Source organism: Oncorhynchus masou, chromosome 28 (genome assembly GCF_036934945.1).
Source record: "Oncorhynchus masou masou isolate Uvic2021 chromosome 28, UVic_Omas_1.1, whole genome shotgun sequence".
In the NCBI taxonomy this organism is placed as follows: Eukaryota; Metazoa; Chordata; class Actinopteri; order Salmoniformes; family Salmonidae; genus Oncorhynchus; species Oncorhynchus masou.
Window position 1 is genome coordinate 66,627,213 of NC_088239.1, and position 23,409 is coordinate 66,650,621.

General features: G+C 43.4%; 2 protein-coding genes across 5 annotated transcripts in view; one reads left to right on the top strand and one right to left on the bottom strand.

Moving 5' to 3' along the window:
* Positions 1 to 16,878, bottom strand: part of LOC135518109 (transcription factor 7-like 1-B) — a 32,088-nt gene extending 15,210 nt beyond the window's left edge. For 2 of the 3 annotated variants that reach the window (XM_064943011.1, XM_064943009.1), the window contains exons 1-3: positions 15,947 to 16,878; positions 15,729 to 15,810; positions 14,693 to 14,859 (exon numbers count right to left, since the gene is read on the bottom strand). In XM_064943011.1, the coding sequence (XP_064799083.1) occupies positions 14,693 to 14,859; positions 15,729 to 15,810; positions 15,947 to 16,129 (432 nt within the window). In that variant the 5' untranslated portion in view covers positions 16,130 to 16,878. The remainder of the gene's footprint in view (positions 1 to 14,692; positions 14,860 to 15,728; positions 15,811 to 15,946) is intronic. The other variant, XM_064943010.1, reaches the window with a different exon arrangement.
* The window catches only part of LOC135518110 (drebrin-like protein B), a 44,685-nt gene that overhangs the window by 16,691 nt on the left and 4,585 nt on the right, over positions 1 to 23,409 (top strand). Inside the window, exons 1-6 of one of the 2 annotated variants that reach the window (XM_064943014.1) lie at positions 17,923 to 18,399; positions 18,530 to 18,585; positions 18,748 to 18,860; positions 18,965 to 19,039; positions 19,139 to 19,282; positions 19,364 to 19,450. In XM_064943014.1, the coding sequence (XP_064799086.1) occupies positions 18,317 to 18,399; positions 18,530 to 18,585; positions 18,748 to 18,860; positions 18,965 to 19,039; positions 19,139 to 19,282; positions 19,364 to 19,450 (558 nt within the window). In that variant the 5' untranslated portion in view covers positions 17,923 to 18,316. Of the gene's footprint in view, positions 1 to 17,922; positions 18,400 to 18,529; positions 18,586 to 18,747; positions 18,861 to 18,964; positions 19,040 to 19,138; positions 19,283 to 19,363; positions 19,451 to 23,409 lie in introns of those variants that run through there. The other variant, XM_064943013.1, reaches the window with a different exon arrangement.

The window sequence follows — 23,409 nt, forward strand, 5'->3', positions numbered from 1 at the left end:
CGACTACCGCCCCGTAGCACTCACTTCTGTCATCATGAAGTGCTTTGAGAGACTAGTCAAGGACCATATCACCTCCACCCTACCTGACACCCTAGACCCACTCCAATTTGCTTACCTCCCAAATAGGTCCACAGACGACGCAATCTCAACCACACTGCACACTGCCCTAACCCATCTGGACAAGAGGAATACCTATGTGAGAATGCTGTTCATCGACTACAGCTCGGCATTTAACACCATAGTACCCTCCAAGCTCGTCATCAAGCTCGAGACCCTGGGTCTCGACCCCGCCCTGTGCAACTGGGTACTGGACTTCCTGACGGGCCGCCCCCAGGTGGTGAGTGTAGGCAACAACATCTCCACCCCGCTGATCCTCAACACTGGGGCCCCACAAGGGTGCGTTCTGAGCCCTCTCCTGTACTCCCTGTTCACACCCACGACTGCGCGGCAACGCACGCCTCCAACTCAATCATCAAGTTTGCGGACGACACAACAGTGGTAGGCTTGATTACCAACAACAACGAGACGGCCTACAGGGAGGAGGTGAGGGCCCTCGGAGTGTGGTGTCGGGACAATAACCTCACACTCAACGTCAACAAAACTAAGGAGATGATTGTGGACTTCAGGAAACAGCAGAGGGAACACCCCCCTATCCACATCGATGGAACAGTAGTGGAGAGGGTAATAAGTTTTAAGTTCCTCGGCATACACATCACAGACAAACTGAATTGGTCCACTCACACAGACAGCATCGTGAAGAAGGCGCAGCAGCACCTCTTCAACCTCAGGAGGCTGAAGATATTCGGCTTGTCACCAAAAGCACACAAACTTCTACAGATGCACAATCGAGAGCATCCTGGCGGGCTGTATCACCGCCTGGTACGGCAACTGCTCCGCCCACAACCGTAAGGCTCTCCAGAGGGTAGTGAGGTCTGCACAACGTATCACCGGGGGCAAACTACCTGCCCTTCAGGGCACCTGCACCACCTGATGTTACAGGAAGGCCATAAAGATCATCAAGGACAACACCCACCCGAGCCACTGCCTGTTCACCCCGCTATCATCCAGAAGGCGAGGTCAGTACAGGTGCATCAAAGCTGGGACCGAGAGACTGAAAAACAGCTTCTGTCTCAAGGCCATCAGACTGTTAAACAGCAACCACTAACATTGAGTGGCTGCTGCCAACATACTGACTCAACTCCAGGACCTTAATAATGGGAATTGATGGGAAAGGATGTAAAATATATCACTAGCCACTTTAAACAATGCTACCTAATATAATGTTTACATACCCTACATTATTCATCTCATATGTATACGTATATACTGTACTCGATACCATCTACTGTATCTTGCCTATGCTGCTCTGCACCATCACTCATTCATATCTTTATGTACATATTCTTTATCCCCTTACACTGTGTATAAGAAATTAGTTTTGGAATTGTTAGTTAGATTACTTGTTGGTTATTACTGCATTGTCGGAACTGGAAGCACAAGCATTTCGCTACACTCGCATTAACATCTGCTAACCATGTGTATGTGACAAATAAAATTTTATTTTATTTGATTAGCCTTACTGAAGAGCTCAGTGACATTCAGCGTAGCAGTCATAGGATGCCACGTTTCCAAATGTCTGCACTGCTAGAGCGGCCCCGGTCAACTGTAAGTGCTGTTATTGTGAAGTGGAAACGTCTAGGAACAACAACGGCTCAGTGGTAGACTTCACAAGCTCACAGAAAGGGACAAGCGAGTGACCAAATGCGTAAAAATCGTCTGTCCTTGGTTGCAGCACTGACTGTCAAGTTCCAAACTGCCTCTGGAAGCAACATCAGCACAATAACTGTTTGTAAGGAGCTTCATGAAATGTGTTTCCATGGCCGAGCAGCCGCACACAAGTCTAACAAGACCATGCAAAGTGCCAAGCGTCAGCTGGAGTGGTGGAAAGCACACCGCTATTGGACTCTGGAGCAGTGGAAACGCGTTCTCTGGAGTAATGAATCACTAATGGTCTCGTGGCTGAATGGAAGCAAGTCCCCGCAGCAATGTTCCAACATCTAGTGGGAACCCTTCCCAGAAGAGTGGACGCTGGCCAGCAGGGATGTCCTTGTACCATTGTGCTCTAGCAACTCCTGTGGCGGGCCGAGCACAATGCACGCTAACATGATCACTAGGCGTACAGTATTTCCTCCGACATATTGGTGCAGCTAGCTTCCGGGTTAAGTGGGTATTGTGTCAAGAAGCAGTGCGGTTTGGCTGGGTTGTGTTTCGGAGGACGGACGGCTCTCGACCTTCGCCTCTCCTGAGTCCGAACGGGAGTTGCAGCGATGGGACAAGACAGTAACTACCAAATGGATACCATGAAATTGGGGAGAAAAAGGAGACAAAAAAGGGTGCGTGTTAAAAGGGGAAAGGGTTCCTGAACAACTCTCCCTGGGGTTACAGTATCCATGGGAAACAGCTTTTCGAGTTTCCCTAGTCCTGGAGAGCTAGACTTAAAAGATGCAGCCCAGGTTCTAAAGCACAAAAAAATTTGCAACATTATTGTACACTATAAAAAAAAATGTCAGTATGGATGTTATTATAAATAATAATCATAGCAGGACGTAACATCATACGAAACAGATATAGTACTTAAATTTTTTTTTTTTAAATTAACATTTTGGCTTGTGAGCACCTCTTTCAAAATTACTGGCTGAAATTATATAAAAGTTTTACTTCTAGTCCTGGAGAGGAGATATCTCCTTCTGTGACAATCTGATTTCACCCCTAGAGTTTTTGGTCCATATTTCGGTGAGGATAGATGGTATGCTATGGTTCAGTTCAATCAAATAAAATGTAATTAGTAAAATACACATGTTTAGCCGATGTTATTGCGTGTGTAGCGAAATGCTTGCGTTTCTAGCTCCAACAGTACAAATCAAATCAAATCTTATTTGTCACATACACATGGTTAGCAGATGCTAATGAGAGTGTAGCGAAATGCTTGTACTTCTAGTTCCGACAATGCAGTAATAACCAACGAGTAATCTAACCTGACAATTCCAAAACTACTACCTTATACACACACACACACACACACACACGTGTAAAGGGACCCAAGTTAAACAATTTAAAGGCAATACTACCAAATACGAATTGAGTGGATGTAAACTTCTGACCCACTGGGAATTTGACAAAATAAATAAAAGCTGAAATAAATCACTACTATTATTCTGACATTTCATATTCTTCAAAAAAGTGGGGATCCTAACTGACCTATGACAGGGAATTTTTACTAGGATTAAATGTCAGGAATTGTGAAAAACGGAGTTTAAATGTATTTGGCTAAGGTGTATATAAACTTCCGACATCAACTGTACATAAGAGATGAGTACTGCAAAATATGTAAACATTATTTAAGTGGCCAGTGATTTCAAGTCTATTTGTATGAATTGAGGATCAGCGAAGTGGAAGTGTTCTTTGGGTGTTGAATGCTGAGCTCTAGCCAATGAACAGCATTCTTACATGGGTATTCCTCTTGTCCAGATGGGATAGGGCAGTGTGCAGTGTGATGGCGATTGCATCGTCTATGGATCTATTGGGGTGGTAAACAAATTGAAATGGTTTAGGGTATCAGGTAAGTTAGAGGTGATATGATCCTTGACTAGTTTCTCAAAGCACTTCATGATGACGGAAGTGAGTGCTATGAGGCAAAAGTTATTTAGTTCAGTTACCTTTGCTTTCTTGGTACAGGAACAATGGTGGCCATCTTGAAGCATGTGGGGACAGCAAACTGAGATAGGGAGAGATTGAATATGTCCGTAAACACACCAACCAGCTGGTCTGCGCATGCTCTGATGCGGCTAGTGATGCCGTGTAGGCCAGCAGCCTTGCGAGGGTTAACACGCTTAAAATGTCTTACGTTGGCCAAAGAGAAGGAAAGCCCACATTCACTGTTGGGGGCCGCTTCTGTGGCACTGTGTTGTCCTCAAAGCAGGCAAAGGGGTTTAGTTTGTCCGGAAGAAGGACGTCGGTGTCCGTGACTAGGCTGGTTCTCTTTGTTGTCCGTGATTGTCTGTAGACCCTGCCACATACGTCGTGTTGAATTGCGACTCCACTGTCTCTATACTAACGTTTTGCCTGTTTGATTACATTGCGGAGGGAATAACTACACTGTTTGTATGGTTTTAATAGTCAGAGTGGGTACAACCCAATCTCCTATACACTTCATGAGAAACTCAGTCACTGTATCAGTGTATTCATCAATGTTATTCTCAGAGGATACATATCCCAGTCAACATGATCAAAACCATTTGAAGTGTGGATTCCGATTGGTCAGCCCAACTTTGAATAGTCGTTAGCACGGGTACTTACTGTTTGAGTTTCTGCCAATAGGAAGGGAGGAGCAAAATGGAGTCGTGATCAGATTTGCCGAAGGGAGGGAAGGGGTGGGCTATGTAGGCATCTCGGGAGCTGGAGTTGCAGTGGTCGAGTGTTTTAGCAACGCAAATTACTACAGTCAATGTGTTGATAGAACTTCGGCAGCGGTTTCCTCACATTTTCTTTGTTAAAAACCCCAGCAAAATATACACGGCTGTGACTATAACCGAAGATAAATCTCTCTCCGGAGGTAACATGGTCGGTATTTGATTGTGAGATATTGTAGGTCGGGTGAACAAAAGGACTTGAGTATGTTATCACAATCATAGTTAATCATGAAACATACACCCCCGCGCTCCTTCTTCCCAGAGAGATATTTATTCCTGTCTGAGCGATGAACTGAGAAGCCAAATGCAATGTTTCCGTGCAACAGAGTGCGTTACAAGTCCTGATGTGTCATTTGAAGGAAATTCTTCCAGAGAAGTCCACTCTGAATACCTCTTCTCCTCTGGCGATGTTTTAGATCAGCCTCTGGAATCAGTTAAACTGCCTTGGGGGATACGGACAAAGGATCCAATTCAAGAAAGTCGTATTCCTGGTCATAATGCTGGTGAGTCACTCTGATATCCAAAAGTGATTCCCGGCTGTATGTAAGTACACAAAAAGAATCTGGCCTAATAACCTAAGAAATAACACATACAGTCGTGGCCAAAAGTTGAGAATGACACAAATATTAATTTTCACAAAGTCTGCTGCCTCAGTGTGTATGATGGCAATTTGCATATACTCCAGAATGTTATGAAAAATGATCAGATGAATTGCAATTAATTGCAAAGTCCCTCTTTGCCATGCAAATTAACTGAAACCCCCCCAAAAAACATTCCCACTACATTTCAGCCCTGCCACAAAAGGACCAGCTGACATGTCAGTGATTCTCTCGTTAACGCAGGTGTGGGTGTTGACGAGGACAAGACTGGAGAGCACTCTGTTATGCTGGATGAGTTCGAATAACAGACTGGAAGCTTCAAAAGGAGGGTGGTGCTTGGAATCATTGTTCTTCCTCTGTCAACCATGGTTACCTGCAAGGAAACACGTGCAGTCATCATTGCGTTGAACAAAAAGGACTTCACAGGCAAGGATATAGCTGCCAGTAAGACTCAAAATCAACCATTTATCGGATCCTCAACAACTTCAAGGAGAGTGGTTCAATTGTGAAGGCGGCTTCAGGGCACCCAAGAAAGTCCAGCAAGCGCCAGGACCGTCTCCTAAAGTTGATCCAGCTGCGAGATCGGGGCACCACTAGTACAGAGCTCGCTCAGGAATGGCAACAGGCAGGTGTGAGTGCATCTGCATGCACAGTGAGGCGAAGACTTTGAGGATGGCCTGGTGTCAAGAAGGGCAGCAAAGAAGGCACTTATCTCCAGGAAAAACATCGGGGACAGACTGATATTCTGCAAAAGGTACAGGGATTGGACTGCTGAGGACTGGGGTAAAGTCATTATCTCTGATAAATCCCCTTTCCGATTGTTTGGAGCATCCATAAAAAAAGCTTGTCCGGAGAAGACAAGTTTAGCGCTACCATCAGTCCTGTGTCACGCCAACAGTAAAGCATCCTGAGACCATTCATGTGTGGGGTTGCTTCTCAGCCAAGGGAGTGGGCTCACTCACAATTTTGCCTAAGAACACAGCCATAAATAAAGACTGGTACCAACATCCTCCGAGAGCACCTTCTACCAACCATCCAGGAACAGTTTGGTGACGAACAATGCCTTTTCCAGCATGATGAAGCACCTTGCCATAAGGCAAAAGTGATAACTAAGTGGCTCAGGGAACAAAACATCGATATTTTGGGTCCATGGCCAGGAAACTCCCCAGACCTTAATCCCATTGGGAACTTGTGGTCAATCCTCAAGAGACGGGTGGACAAACAAAACCCCACAAATTCTGACAAACTCCAAGAATTGATTATGCAAGAATGGGCTACCAACAGTCAGGATGTGGCCCAGAAGTTAATTGACAGCATGCCAGGGCGGATTGCAGAGTGCGTGAAGAAGAAGGGTCAACACTGCAAAAATTGTCACTTTGCATCAACTTCATGTAATTGTCAATAAAAGCCTTTGACTCCTTATGAAACACTTGTAATTATACTTCAGTATTCCATAGCAACACATGACAAAAACATCTAGACACTGAAGCAGCAAACTATGTGGAAATTAATGTGTCATTCTCAACTTTTGGCCATGACTTTACAAAAACAAAATACTGTAAAGTTGCCTAGAAGCTAGAAGCACGGCTCCCCTTTCTGTCAGTGCCATTTCTGGCTATTCTACAGTTAACCATTTAAATGTAATGACAATGTTGATTTTCACCTAAATAGACATACCCAAAAGTAACTGCTATTCATGTGTAATTACATGATTCTGACATGCCAAAACTTGGTATATTTAGAAAGAAGACATCTGGGAGATGCGGAAATGGTCAGAAGATAGGAGTTACATAGTTCAGAATACACAAGATCACACACACAAAATAACTTTTTTTATTTTGAAAGTCATCTTTCAATGACAATCTATAAGTGAATTGATTCCCAGAGCTGGAAACACGTTAGATGGCTTCCACAACATGTGAACAATCAGGGAAAAAAATGTATTGATGGTTTTAGTAAGTGGTGTTAGGTGTGGTCACGGGACGTTTCAAAGTGTCCCTAAACCTCTCCAAAGTGGCATATGTCGGTATTTTCTTCTTGAACTGCACTGTTGGTTAAGGGCTTGTAAGTAAGCATTTCACAGTAAAGTCCACACTTGTTGTATTTGGCGCATGTGACAAATAAAGTTTGATTTGATTTTGATATGTCTGTAAATTAGACAATTCCAGTGCCATTACATATTTGCAATCCCTAAATGCTATTTGTTCAGCATAAAAACACAATTTCTACCATATCAACCTCACTTAAACATTGTAGTGGTGTTATGGGGTATCCAGGGTACATTCAAGTGTCCTTTCACTTCTCCAAAGTGTCCAAATGTGGTAATTGCACTGTTTTTGCACACTGGATGTGTCTAAAAGTTATTGTTCACTATAAAAACAAAATCTCTACAACACCAACATCTCTCAAACATTGTGGTAGTGTCGGGGGACATCCAAGTGTTTTTCAACCTTCCAAAGTGCCTGAAAGTTTAGCCTAGGGCATATCCAATGTATTGGTCCCACATACAAATTAACTGTTTACAAAAACAATATAAAAGCAACAGATACACAGTACCAGTCGAAACTTGACACACCTACTCATTCCAGGATAGTAAAATAATAGTGAAGACATCAAAACTATGAATAAACACATGGAATCACGTAGTAACAAAAACAAAGTGTTAAACAATTAAAAATATATTGTACATTTGAGATTCTACAAAGTAGCCACCCTTTGCCTTGATGACAGCCTTGCACATTTGACATTCTCTCCACCAACTCCATGAGGTAGTCACATGGAATGCATTTCAATTAACAGGCGTGCCTTGTTAAAAGTTAAGGAAAGAAATTCCACAAATTAATGCATTTGAGCCAATCAGTTGTGTTGTGACAAGGTAGGGGTGGTATACAGAAGATAGCCCTGTTTGGTAAAGACCAAGTCCATATTATGGCAAGAACAGCTCAAATAATCAAAGAGAAACGACAGTCCATTATTTTAAGACATGAAGGTCAGTCAAACTGGAACATTTCAAGAACTTGCAGTCACAAAAACCATTGAGCGCTACGATGAAACTGGCTCTCATGAGGACCGCCACAGGAAAGGAAGACCCAGAGTTACCTCTGCTGCAGAGGATAAGTTCATTAAAGTTACCAGCCTAAGAAATTGCAGGCCAAATAAATGCTTCCCAGAGTTCAAGTAACAGACATCTCAACATCAACTGTTCAGAGGAGAATGTGTGAATCAGGCCTGCATGGTCGAATTGCTGCAAAGAAACCACTACTAAAGGACAACAATAAAAAGAAGAGACTTGCTTGGGCCAAAAAACACAAGCAATGAACATTAGACCAGTGGAAATCTGTCCTTCGGTCTGATGAGTCAAAATGTGTGATTTTTGGTTTCAACTGCCGTGTCATTGTGAGACACGAAGTAGGTGAACGGATGATCTACGCATGTGTGGTTCCCACCGTGAAGCATGGAGGTGGTGGTGTGATGGTGCCACTGTCTGTGATTTATTTAGAATTCAAGGCACACTTAACCAGCATGGCTCCCACAGCATTCTGCAGCGATATGCCATCCAATCTGGTTTGCACTTAGTGGAACTATCATTTGTGTTTCAAAGGGACAATGACCCAACACATCTCTAGGCTGTGTAAGGGCTATTTGTCCAAAAAGGAAAGTGATGGAGTGCTGCATCAGATGACCTGGACTCCACAATCATCCGACCTCAATCTAATTGAAATGGTTTGGGATTGTGAAGGAAGAGTGAAGGAAAAGCAGCCAACAAGTGCTCAGCATATGTGGGAACTTCAAAAAAATTATTCCAGGTGAAGCTGGTTGAAAGACTGCCAACAGTGTGCAAAGCTGTCATCAAGGCTAAGGGTGGCTACTTTGAATAATCTCAAATATAACATTGGTTTGATTTGTTTTACACTTTTTTGGTTAATACATGTTTCTATATGTGTTAATTATTATTCTACAATGTAGAAAATTGTAAAAATAAAGAAAGCCCTTGACTGAGTAGGTGTGTCCAAACGTTTTACTGGTACTGTACATAAACTAACTTGGTTACACACGTGTCCTTCACAAAAAAAAGGTCCAAAAATAGAAATAAGCTTTACTATTTACAAATGGCAGTCGTGTTCGTTTTACATCCCGGGTGTAGATGATTAGATTTCACTTTCACCGTAGCTTGTGCATGTCATGAGTCTTTGAAGCAGTCCCTCTCTACCAGGAAACAAAAAGCGAACTGACATTTCGGACAGAAGATCTGGCATTTTACCCTCCAGATTTTCCTTTTGTCATGCGTGTTAGATAGCGGCACTCACCTTGAGTGGGTGGTCTTCTGATGGTTAGGAGGTTGCTTTTGGCCCCCAATTCAGCTATTTCCAACACCAGCTGCTCTCGGAAGGCCAACTGGGAAAGAGGAGCTTGACCTTTTGCTTTGGCCATATGCTTGTGGAGAATGAAAGTATTTACTGTAGCAATGTCCACAAAGTGTAAAAAAAAAAAAAAATTCTACCACTTCCTGGTCTTGTGGAAGACCTGGTAGTAGCCTATCAGAACATCAGATAGGTCGACACCCCCCAAAACAGCATTGTAGTCCTTCACAGAAACAGGAATTGAGATATTCTTCCCTTTTCACCCTCCTTGAAACATGGTTGTTATTGAATGCCTTATGCTGTGTGGTGAGTATGGTTACTTCGCTAGTGATCTTCCATTTCACAAAGAGCAGCTTGTTAGTCCTGATCGACAGTATGGTCCCCCTCTCCCCTGTCTTTGCTATGTCGTTTATCTTAGTCTTGGAGAAACCGATTCTGTTAGGATGAATGGTGCCACAAGACACTATTTTCTTTTTCAAGAGGTCTATTAAAAGTGGATGTGGAACCATCAGATGGGGTGATTGACATAGCAGTGTGGGTGAAGACGTTGACCGGCTGGGGCGCTTGATGGGGAGGGATGGTGCCCAAATGTCATCCTCCATATCCTCTGATTCCTCCAATCTCTTGTGAATTAAATAAATGTATATATTGAAGACACAGAATTACAGTTGACTATATTTACAAAATATTACTGTAAACACACTAAGCCGAAACTGTATCTATACAGTGACTCACATACGTGTGTAGCACACACAATGCAAACAGTGAGAACCACAAATAAACAATGGCTAGGAGAGTTTAGTGGCCTCTCCAAAGTTACAAGGATGAAACGTAGAACAGTGAACTAATATGAAACAGAAATTACTTGTTACATAGGCCTATGTAACCTAAATCCAAAGCACAAATAGCAGATCCAAAGCACAAATAGCAGAATATATTTAATTTTTTAGTAAATTATCGATATTAAGTCATGAAAATAATTTACTTACAGAGCTAAAAGTGGATCCTATTCTTCTAGAAAGCAATCTTCCTCGGCTGAGTCGAAATAATCGCTGCCCAAATCGCTCCCCTGATCCGAGATCGGTATATATAGCAGTCTTTTTTCTAGCTTCCTGTTCGATATTCTTAGTTCCCCCCCTCTTTTTTCTTCCTTGAGAAGCGATATTTTATGCTAAAGCGATGAAATTATAGAGATGAAATCTGTTGCTGTTTATTCGTCACGTGCACCGAATACAACAGGTGTAGACTTTACAGTGAAATGCTTACTTACAGGCTCTAACCAATAGTGCATAAAAGGTATTAGGTGAACAATAGGTAAGTAAAGAAATAGAACAACAGCAAAAAGACGGTCTATATACAGTAGCGAGGCTACATACAGACACCGGTTAGTCAGGCAGATTGAGGCCACACCAAAGATTAAGGCACAGATGAATAACCAAGATACTCAGCTTTCTGCAGACAGACACCCTGCTCTTGCAGCTAGGGGCTAGCGTTATCATTGAACTGAATAAAAAAAAAAATTAAAAATCTAATAGGCTCCCCAAACATGTGGACTTTACATTTAAGTAGGGATGCATGATATATCGGTAAGCATATCAGAATCGGACAATATTAGCCAAAAATGAACACATCGGACAAATGTCTAGTTTAACACCGATGTCAAAGCTGACATGTAATACCTATATAACGTTAGGTAGATGACGTAATGACGCCACGAAAAATACAACGCTACACGCGCAACACAGTATTCCTAACCTGGCCCACAATGTCTGCTGTGTGGATCTACTTTGAAGTTTCAGAGGAAGATAACAAAAAGGCCATATGCAATGTTTGTGCTGCTATTATTTCCTGAGGGGAGAAAGTGAAATCTATCAATACCACAAACCTAATTACTCATTTGAAAGTGCATCACCCCCAGACGTTAGGCGACTATTTAGAAGAAAAGCAGAAAAAAAACTAAGTGCACACTTCCAACAACTAAACAAGTTCAAGTTGAGCAGTCATTTGAAAAAGTAAGAACATTTCAACGAGACACCTCAAAGGTAAAATCCATTAACGCCAAGAGAATTGCCCTTGACATTGCCCTCAACCGTTCTCTGTCGTGGATGGTGTTGGCTTTCGCCGACTGGTCAGGCACCTCGAGCCCCGGTACACACTTCCAAGCAGGCACTATTTTTCAGATGTTGCTCTACAGTATCGTTGAAATGCACATTCATGAGCTACTTGCTATGGGCATCACTGCTATTAATTTCACAACTGACATTTGGACCAGCGATAACAGCCCCATGAGCATGCTGAGTCTAACAGCACAGTGGGTCGACAAGGATTTCATACTGAGGAAAGCCTTATTGCATGCTCAAGAATGTGCTGATTCTCATACTGCTGCTGCCATTTCAATTGCATTTGAGAACATGTTAGAAACTTGGAAACATGAAAACACTCCTAGCTCCATTTGAACAACTGACTGGAGAAATAAGCTCATCAAAAGGGTCTGCAGCAGACGTGACACCCTCTGTCATGGCATTGAAACGCTGCTCAACAGAACTTGCAAAAGTACTCTACTAGAGGCTGTGAACAAGTAACCTGTGTCATTCTCTATGAAGCCTCTTTACTGTGTCGCCAGCATGCTCGATGCTAGGTACAAGGACCGCTACTTCGATGCATACAAGAAACAGGGTTTACGTGACACAGCTGGACAAGATAGAAACGGACACAGTGACAGTGCGCACTGAAGAGGCCCCCCGAGAGAAGAGGCCACGGATAGACAGAGCTGAAACTTCACTGCTTGACATGTATGATGAAATCCTTGTTGAGAATGAAACGATTGAACAAATGAACAACGAAACAGCAGGTCCGTGCGTGTTTCAACTCTAACTGTATTAGAATGCTAAAAAGGCCGCAAAAAAATGTATTATCGGGTATCGGTCAAAAACGTAATATTGGTGCATCCCTACATTTAAGGGGTTAACATTAGTATGTTTATCTTCTCTCAGACAGAGAAGTGGGCATCTCTATCACCATCTAATAGGGGAGGAAGGCTTGGGGAGAAGGAAGGAGTATCAACCACTGTGTGGGGATGATCCCCTATTGAGAACAGTATTAGGTCCATTCAGCTTCTCCGCCTCCTCCTCATGACAACAATATCCCATTAATACCTGGGGAGGGGAATGCAAAGGCAGGCAGACAGGGTGTGGAGTTAATGTATACAAAAAAAGAGCAACTACTACCAGTTGTGTTGAAGGGAAACATTTCCACATCAACTTATAAAACCTTTGATCGGAATGTTAGCTTTTTGTCTACTTACACATACACAATTCAGAGTGAAGATACCCAAAGAGGGCCTCAATTAGAGGTTGACCGATTAATCGGCATGGCCAATTACAAGTTTTCATAACAATCGGTAATCTGCCTTTTTGGACGTTGATTATGGCCGATTACATTGCAATCCATGAGGAAACTGGTTGGCAGGCCATCTGTTACAGCAGTGTAGCGTCAAATTGACCTTGTGGCTGCAAGGAGCCAAGATAAGTTGCTAGCAAGCATTAAACTTATCGTATAAAAAAAACAATCAATCTTCACATAATCACTAGATAACCACCCATGGTTGATGATATTACTGGGTTAACTAGCTTGTGCTGCTTTGCATATAATCAATGCGGTGCCTGTTCATTTATCATCAAATCACATCCTACTTCAACTTCGCCAAACGGGAGCATTCGTGAAAAAAGCACGTAAATTGCACAAATGTACCTAACCATAAACATCAATGCCTTTCTTAAAATCAACACACAGAGCATATATATTTTTTAAACCTGCATATTTAGTTAAAATAAATGTTAGCAGGCAATATTAACTAGGGAAATTGTCACTTCTCTTGCGTTCAGTGCAAGCCGTGTCAGGGTATATGCAACAGTTTGGGCCGTCTGGCTCATTGCAAACGGTGTTTCTTCCTAACAAAGACCGTAATTAATTTGCCAGAATTGTACCTAATCATGACATAACATTGAAGGTTGTGCAATGTAACAGCAATATTTAGACTTAGGGTTTCCACCCATTCGACAAAATATGGAACAGTTCCGTACTTCACTGAAAGAACAAACGTTTTGTTTTCGAAATTATAGTTTCCGGATTTGACCATACTAATGACCAAAGGCTTGTATTTTTGTGTGTTTATTATAATTAAAGCTATGATTTGATATTTAATAGAGCAGTCTGAGCGGTGGTAGGTAGGCAGTGGCAGGCTCGTAAGCATTTATTCAAACAGCACTTTACTGCGTTTGTGAGCAGCTCTTAGCAATCAATGCTTGAAGCACAGCGCTATTAATGACTTCAAGCCTATCAACTCGAGATTAGACTGGCAATACTAAAGTGCCAATAAAACATCCAATAGTCAAAGGTGAATGAAATACAAATGGTATAGAGAAGGTGTCGACGCATCATAATTCCTATAATAACAACCTAAAACTTCTTAACTGGGAATATTGAAGAACTGGGAATATTGAACCACCAGCTTTCATATGTTCTCATGTTCTGAGCAAGGAACTTAAACGGTAGCCTTTTTTACATGGCACATATTGCACTTTTACTTTCTTCTCCAACACTGTTTTTGCATTATTTAAACCAAATTGAACATTTCATTATTTACTTGACTAAATAGATCTGATGTATTATGTTAAAATAAAAGGGTTCATTGTTCATTCAGTATTGTTGTAATTGTCATTATTACAAATATGTATAAAAAACAGCTGATTAATCGGTATTGGCTTTTTTTGGTCCTCCAAAAATTGGTATCGGCGTTGAAAAATCATAATCGGTCGACCTCTAACCTCAATCCCAAAACACAGAAAGGAAACAAAAAAAAAACAAGGTTAGCTACAACTGTAGCATAGTTACGCATGGATGGTGATGAAATACTGTAGCCTCTCTCTCCCCCCTCGCTCACTCTGTCACACACATTCCAGCAACAGTGTTTTATCAGGGGTGTGTTGGGGCCTGTCTGCTGCGGTAGTGCCAGTGTGTTAACACACCATTAATCGCTATGAGATACATCACACTGCTCAGAGTCGGAGCGCACACACACAACTCATCATTCACTGTCCCTTATAACCACACAACAGACATCCCACACAGTCGATACACACACCGCCAGACACCACACACAGACAGCCATGTTAGTACAGCAGCCTTACTTGCAAAAATTATAAGAACAATAACAGAGTGGCAGTATGTGATGCATGTTTCTGCGTGCATGTGACTGACTCACCGTCCTGGAGCCGGGTGAGAGGACTCCAGGAGAAAGGTAGGGGTTACCAAGGTTCCCCAAGTGGCCCAGGTTGGTTAGGTTACCCAGGTCAGGGATCATCAGTAAGGGATAGCCAGCGTACAGAGATGCCTTGAACAACCCACTGTCGTGTTGCTGTCTCCTCAGAGCTGGGAGTTAGAGGGAGAGAGACACTGTATATAGACATTTGAAATGTCTTTATTCTTTTGGAACTTCTGAGAGTGTATTGTTTACTGTTAATTTCCATTTATTTAACTTTTGTTTATTATCTACTTCTCTTGCTTTGGCAATGTTAACATATGATTCCCATGCCAACAGAGAGCCTAAATTGGATTGAAAAAATTCAGTCCGAGTTAACTTCAACAACCATTGACCAACTACCATTGACCAACTGCCTCCTCAGAGCTGGGGGATAGACTAGGGATGGATTGTTGTCAATCTATTATAATCTGTTTAGTTGCTTTGTTAGCATGTAAGACAGTGACATCTCTTGTCAACAGGGCTCATTGAATTGAGAGAAATGGGGGGTGTGGGGGGGAAAATGAGGCTGGAGAGAGGAGGATTCTGGAGGAAGAACTGAGCGGTTTCCACTAGATGTTCTAGCTGCAAAGTCATAATTCGCTATAAAGCAAAAATTCATCTAAACAAAAATTAGCTTTTTGGTCTTAATTTAAGTTTGCAGTGTGTTTAATCAGATTATCAGATTGTATGACTGTGCCAGCTAGTCACCACTCTGCAGAGCTGCCGACAAGACAAGAATGCTTGTGGTTGTTGATTTATTGCTATATGTTCAGTGTTTCTTGTAAGGGGTGTAAGATGACCTAACTCTTTCCCCACGACTTTTTTAAAAATGAATTGATAAATAAAGGAATGGACTGGGAGGGAGAGATAAAGGAGGAGAGGATGAAGAGGGGGACATAGAGAAAAGTGGGGAGAGGGGGGCACTCATGTGAAGGATCAAAGTGAGAGTTACAGGTATACAGTGTTATAGTTTTAAAATGAGTTTGACGTGTTTTACCTTCTGCAACGAACTCTCTCTGCCTGACATAACTCTCCCAATCCGGTATGTGATGCTGGGGACGTCTATGACTGACTGCCTGCTGACAAACACACACAAACGTTGTTTGCCAAAAAACACTGGAGATTGGTAGCTAGAAGGAAAAGGTTAGTACCGTAGTTGTTTGTATAGTGATTCAATCTTCTGTCCCTAGCTGGCTAGCTAGTAAAGTTAGCTACCTCGGAGTCAGACGAACTGCTGTTCTCCGTCTCATTGACCAGTGAAGACTTGACATCGTCCAGGTCCCGCTCAGAGGACACATTCTCGGCGGTCTTTTCCTCCTGCTCCCCCTCGTCTTTAAACGAGATCAACTCATCGTTGGCTCCCAAATCATCTCCTCCTCCTCCGTCCAACTGCGGCATCTTGAATTTCTAAAAACACACTCACTGTTGTCTTGCCGTGTAAGGGATGTCGTACCCACCGAGTTTCAAAACACCCTGCTAACGTTAGCTAGCTAGTACACTGTATTATTTGGATTTCCACGATTTCCAGTGGTAGTAACGAGATTAGCCATGAACAAAGCGAGTTGTTGCAAACTCTGCAAAAATAAGCATCCAACGACTGTTAATTGTTAGCTAGCTAACGTCAGTTAGCCATGCTAAGCTAACTAGTTAACTAGCTAGTCGATTCCTGGAGTTGTTCCACTCGTTTCTTGTCGCGTCTTTTATTTTGGGCTAGAAAAACTAGCTAACGTTACAACCCACAACGACGATCCCACGAATAACCGTATACTGATGTAAAAACAACTAGCAATGTCTTAAAACTGAAAGGGAAAACAATGGAAAGTTGTACGTCGCAGAAGTTTCAAACACGCACGCACATAAGTTGTTCTCCTGCACATACGTTCTCCTCCTACTTAACGTTACCCTCCCGAATAAAATCAGCCCGAAGAAAAGTCAGCTCACAAGCCTACTTTCTTAATTATTTTGTCGTCCATTATCCTTCAAAAATAGAAAATGCAATCCTTGCGAGTTTGAGAAAAAGTTAGTCGCTGGTTGTGTGCGTGTATATGGTCGCATGGGAAATAATACAAGTCGCTTGGTGTTTCTGAGGTGGAGTGGAAGGAAGAGCTAGGCCGCCGCCGGGAGACTGGGGGTGGGGGAGGAGGGAAAAAGGGAGACAGGAGGAAGAAAGTGGGGAGGGAAGACGTCCGCACTGAATATCGCTCAGTTTTACTGTTGTTTCACCACACTGAATTATATTGGATTCCATCTGGCTTCATGTGCATATTCATAGGAGAGAACTGAAGGATGTAATGGTAGGCTAATGATTATGATGAAGATTATGTGACTGCAAGTCCTTGCTACAAAATTGACACTCAACCCTCTAGCAAACCACAGGCATTTCCAAGCTAACATAATACTATTGCACAATAGTGTGTTTGTGCAAACGTGTGTATGATGGGGGTGTTGGGAATGATGAGTGTCATGCCCCCCTCCCTCATAATAAAACCACCCGCAAAGGAGACAAGGGATTAGACTACATCTGAAATAGTGTGCGTGTGTGTGTGTGTGTGTGTGAGTGTATTTGTGTCTACGCCTCTACGTCTGTCTGTGTGCATTGGTGAAAAGGAATTCCCTCTTTTGTTCCTGAGAAAGCTAGTGTATGTTCAGTATGTGTGTGTGTGTGTGTGTGTGTGTGTGTGTGTGTGTGTGTGTGTGTGTGTGTGTGTGTGTGTGTGTGTGTGTGTGTGTAAAAGAGGAAGCTGGAGGGTGCTCATCTACACACAGAGAGAGAGAGCGTGCAAGAGAGAGAGAGGGGGTTGGCAGGGAGAGAAAAGGAGGGAGAGAGGGAACTGCTCACCAACAGCAAAGAGATAATGAGATAGAAAGAGAGTATGTGATAGGATAGAGAAAGAGTGGAGATCTACTTATCAACAAGGCTGATGTTTGTGAACCTTCTGTAGTCTAACCAGCAATCACCCTCAGTCCCTTTACAGTAGACTCTTCCACCACCTGAATAGTTAGCAGGATTGGTAGCTAGAAGAAAAATGCCGACCTGCTTGTACTGAAGAACTTGCAGTACTGCAACACCAATCTAAAAAAATTGACTTTTCTGGTTCTGCCCTGACCGGTTTCTTTCACTCCCTCTCTCTCTCTCTCTCTCTCTCTCTCTCACACACACACACACACACACACACATGCGTCCACGCACACACACACACTGCCCCGACAAGTTTCAGAGGGGTGTGTGTGTAGTAGTTCCTTCATACTGAATCAGCTCGGACAGCCTGTGTGTGTTAGCGGTCCTCTTTCCTTGATTTCTCTAGGTAAAATATTTGAATCTTACTTTGACACAGAGAGGAGACCATTATTTTGCCGATTTGGTCCTGATCCATCCCAGTTTTGACAAAGCTGAAAGAATCCCCTTGGTACAAGACTCGCTTGTCATTGGAAGTTCTGCCTTTACCCACTAGAGTGCTCTTTCATCATTCAGTATATCTTAGCTACTCCAACTGAAGAGACCATTTCTTATTTCCTGGATAAAGTTTTGGTGCTGCGGTTTCTTTGACGCAGTGGATGCCACGGCACAGATAGACACACAGGAGAATGTCGGTGAATCTAAGTAAAAACGGAGCAGCACTCACGGCCGCGTATAAAGAAGTGGTGGATGTGAAGTCTGATACCAACTGGTGAGCAAGAACTGAGAGAAGGATTAGATCAGTTGATTTGGTATCACAGTTGTATCTGTATGTGTGTGTTTGTGATTCAGCAATGACAAGAGAGAGAGAATCTTCCAGTTGATTTTCTGTCTGTCTACAGGACTCTGTTCACCTATGAGGGGAACACCAATGACATCCGCCTGGCAGAGAAGGGAGGTGAGTGTGGGTCTGCAATATAAGTTGTTTGTGCATGTGTGTAATGGGGGGGGTTCAGGGAATTTGTTGTATGAAAACTAAAGATACACCATACCATGTAGGCTTTAGTTTAGCTAGTTGACGGCCCACGTTCGATTTGTGTGTATGTGTATCTATATGTAGACGGCGGTCTGGAGGAGATGGTGGAGGAGTTGAGCAGTGGGAAGGTGATGTATGCCTTCTGTCGTGTCAAGGACCCCAACTCTGGCCTGTGTAAATATGTCCTCATCAACTGGGTAAGTAGCACACACGCACACACACACACACCACCCTCGAAGCATAACAATCACTAGAGACCTTTGTCGAATCAGCCATTCACCTTTGTGTGTGTGTGTTTTAGACAGGTGAAGGGGTAAAGGACTCTCGGAAAGGACAGTGCGCCAACCATGTCATTTCCATGGGTAACTTCCTACGGGTGAGTTTTACCTGCATTAAAGAGAGAGATGCTCCAAAATGTTAATTCTCTAAATTCACGCTGTGTAGACTCTCTCTCTGACCAATCTCTTTCCTGCAGGGTGCCCATGTGACCATCAATGCACGGGGAGAGGATGACGTGGAGCCAGAGAGCATCATGAGTAAAGTGGCCAAGGCGTCGGGGGCCAACTTTAACTTTCGCAAAGAGACACAGAAATACAGCGATGTACCCAGTGGACCTGTGGTGAGAACACACACACACACTCATGCACACACACAAGCATATACACACACACACACAGAGTAATGTGTTGTTGTGTTTCAGGGGTCGGTGTACCAGAAGACTAATGCTGTGGATGAGATTCTGCAAACCAAAGAGACACAGAAATATGACATACCCAGAGGGCCTGTGGTGAGAACACACACACACACACACACACACACACACACACACACACACACACACACACACACACACACACACACACACACACACACACACACACACACACACACACACAGTTTAGTTATTCCCTCTTCAAGTCAATCAAACAGGCAAAACATCAGTGTAGAGACAAAGTGGAGTTGCAATTCAACGTCTCAGACACGAGACATATGTGGCAGGGTCTACAGACAATCACAGACTACAAAAGGAAAACCAGCCACGTCACGGACACCGGCCTCTTATTTCCGGACAAGCTAAACACCTTCTTTGCCCGCTTTGCGGATAACACAGTGCCACCGACGCGGCCCGCGACCAAGGACTGTGGGCTCTCCTTCTCTGTGGCCGTCTCGAGTAAGACATTTAAGCGTGTTATCCCTCACAAGGCTGCTGGCCCAGACGGCATCCCTAGCCGCGTCATCAGAGCATGCACAGACCAACTGGCTGGTGTGTTAACGGACATGTTCAATCTCTCCATATCCCAGTCTGCTGTCCCCACATACTTCAAGATGGCCACCATTGGAACGGCACCGCAGTACCTCCAGGCTCTGATCAGGCCCTACACCCAAGCAAGGGCACTGCGTTCATCCACCTCTGGCCTGCTCGCCTCCCTACCATTGAGGAAGTACAGTTCCCGCTCAGCCCAGTCAAAACTGTTCGCTGCTCTGGCCCCCCAATGGTGGAACAAACTCCCTCACGACGCCAGGACAGCGGAGTCAATCACCACCTTCCGGAGACACCTGAAACCCCACCTCTTCAAGGAATACCTAGGATAGGATAAGTAATCCTTCTCACCACCCCCCCTTAATGATTTAGATGCACTATTGTAAAGTGGCTGTTCCACTGGATGTCAGAAGGTGAATTCACCAATTTGTAAGTCGCTCTGGATAAGAGCGTCTGCTAAATGACTTAAATGTAATGTAAATGTAATTGTTCCTGTACCCAAGAAAGCAAAGGTAACTGGACTAAATGACTATTGCCCCTTAGCTGTCACTTCTGTCATCATGAAGTGCTTTGAGAGGCTAGTTAAGGATCATATCACCTCTACCTTACCTGTCACCTTAGACCCACTTCAGTTTGCATACTGCCCCAATAGATCCACAGATGGATGATTCAATCGCCATCACACTGCACACTGCCCTATCCCAACTGGACAAGAGGTATACCTATGTAAGAATGCTGTTCATTAACTATAGCTCAGCATTCTACACCATAGTACACTCCAAGCTCATCATTAAGCTTGAGGCCCAGGGTCTGAACCCCACCCTGTGCAACTGGGTCCTGGACTTCCTGAAAGACCGCTCCCAGGTGGTGAAGGTAGGAAACAACACATCCACTTCGCTGATCCTCATAACTGGAGCCCCACAAGGGTGCGTGCTCAGCCCTCTCCTGTACTCCTTGTTCACCCATGACTGCGTGGCCAAGCTCGCCTCCGACTCAATCATCAAGTCTGCAGATGACACAACAGTAGGAGACATGATTACCAACAATGATGAGACAGCCTACAGGGAGGAGGTGAGGGCTCTGGGAGTGTGGTGCCAGGAAAATAACCTCTCACTCAATGTCAATAAAACAAAGGAGATGATTGTGGACTTCAGAAAACAGCAGAGGGAACATCCTCCTATCTACATCGACGGGACCACAGTGGAGAAGGTGGAAAGCTTCAAGTCCCTCGGCGTACACATCACTGACAAACTGAAATGGTCCACCCACATGGACAGTGGTGAAGAAGGCGCAACAGCGCCTCTTCAACCACATGAGGATGAATAAATTTGGCTTGGCACCTAAAACCCGCACAAACGTTTACAGAGGCACAATTGAGAGCATCCTGTTGGGCTGTATCACCGCCTGGTAAGGCAATTGCACAGCGCGCAATCGCAGGGCTCTCCAGAGGGTGGAGCGGTCTTTCCAATGCATCACCAGAGGCAAACTACCTGCCCCCAGGACACCTACAGCACCTGATGTCACAGGAAGGCCAAAAAGATCATCAAGGACAACAACAACACGAGCCACTGCCTGTTCACCCCGCTATCATCCAGAATGCGAGGTCAGTACAGGTGCATCAAAGCTGGGACTGAAAGACTGAAAAACAGCTTCTGTCTCAAGACCATCAGACTGTTAAATACCCATCACTATCACATTAGAGGCTGCTGCCTATATACAGTTAAAGTTGGAGGTTTATATACACTTAGATTGGAGTCAGTAAAACTCGTTTTTCATCCACTCCACAAATTTCTTGTTAACAAACTATAGTTTTGACAAGTCGGTTAGGACATTTACTTTGTGCATGACACAAGTCATTTTTCCAACAATTGTTTACACACAGATTATTTCACTTATAATTCATTGTATCACAAATTTAAGACGTTTACATACACTAAGTTGATTATGCTTTTAAACAGCTTGGAAAATTCCCCAAAATTATGTCATGGCTTTAAAAGCTTCTGGTAGGCTAATTGACATCATTTGAGTCAATTGGAGGTGTACCTGTGGATGTATTTCAAGGCCTACCTTCAAACTCAGTGCCTCTTTGCTTGACATCATGGGAAAATCAAATGAAATCAGCCAAGACCTCAGAAAAAGAATTGTAGACCTCCACAAGTCTGGTTCATCCTTAGGAGCAATTTCCAAACGCCTGAAGGTACCAAGTTCATCTGTACAAACAATGGTACTCAAGTATAAACACCATGGGACCACGCAGCCATCATACCGCTCAAGAAGGAGACGTGTTCTGTCTCCTAGAGTTGAATGTACTATGGGGGGGAAAGTGCAAATAAATCCCAGGACAACAGCAACAGACCTTGTGAAGAGGCTGGAGGAAACAGGTACAAAAGTATCTATACCCACAGTAAAACGAGTCCTATATCAACATAACCTGAAAGGCTGCTCAGCAAGGAAGAAGCCACTGCTCCTAAACCGCCATAAAAAAAACAGACTACATTTGCAACTGCACATGGACAAATATCGTACTTTCTGGAGAAATGTCCTCTGGTCTAATGAAACAAAAATGGAACTGTTTGGCCATAATGATCATCGTCAATATTTGGAGGAAAAAGGGGGATGCTTGCAAGCCGAAGAACACCTGTCCCAATGGTGAAGCACGGGGGGGCAGCATCATGTGGTGGGGGTGCTTTGCTGAAGGGGGGACTGGTGGACTTCACAAAATAGATGGCATCATGAGGGAGGAAAATTATGTGGATATATTGAAGCAACATCTCAAGACATCAGTCAGAAAGATAAAGCTTGGTCGCAAATGGGTCTTCCAAATGGACAATGGCCCCAAGCATACTTCCAGAGTTGTGTCAAAATGGCTTAAGGACAACAAAGTCAAGGTGTTGGAGTGGCCATCACAAAGCCCTGACCTCAATCCTATAGTAAATTTGTGGGCAGAACTGAATAAGCATGTGCGAGCAAGGAGGCCTACCAGCTTGACTCATTTACACCAGCTCTGTCAGGAGGAATGGGCCAAAATTCACCCAATTTATTGTGGGGAGCTTGTGGAAGGCTACCCAAAAAGTTTGACCCAAGTTAAACAATTTAAAGGCAATGCTACCAAATACTAATTGAGTGTATGTAAACTTCTGACCCACTGAAAATGTGATGAAATAAATAAAAGCTGAAATAAATCCTTCTCTCTACTTTTATTCTGACATTTCACATTCTTCAAATAAAGCGGTGATCCTAACTGACCTAAGACAGGGACTTTTTACCAGGATTAAATGTCAAGAATTGTGAAATACTGAGTTTAAATGTACTTGGCTAAGATGTATGTAAACGTTGGACTTCAACTGTACATAGACTTGAAATCACTGGCCACTTAAAAAAATGGAACAATAGTCACTTTTTTTATTTAACCTTTATTTTACCAGGCAAGTCAGTAAAGAAGAAATTCTTATTTTCAATGACGGCCTAGGAACAGTGGGTTAACT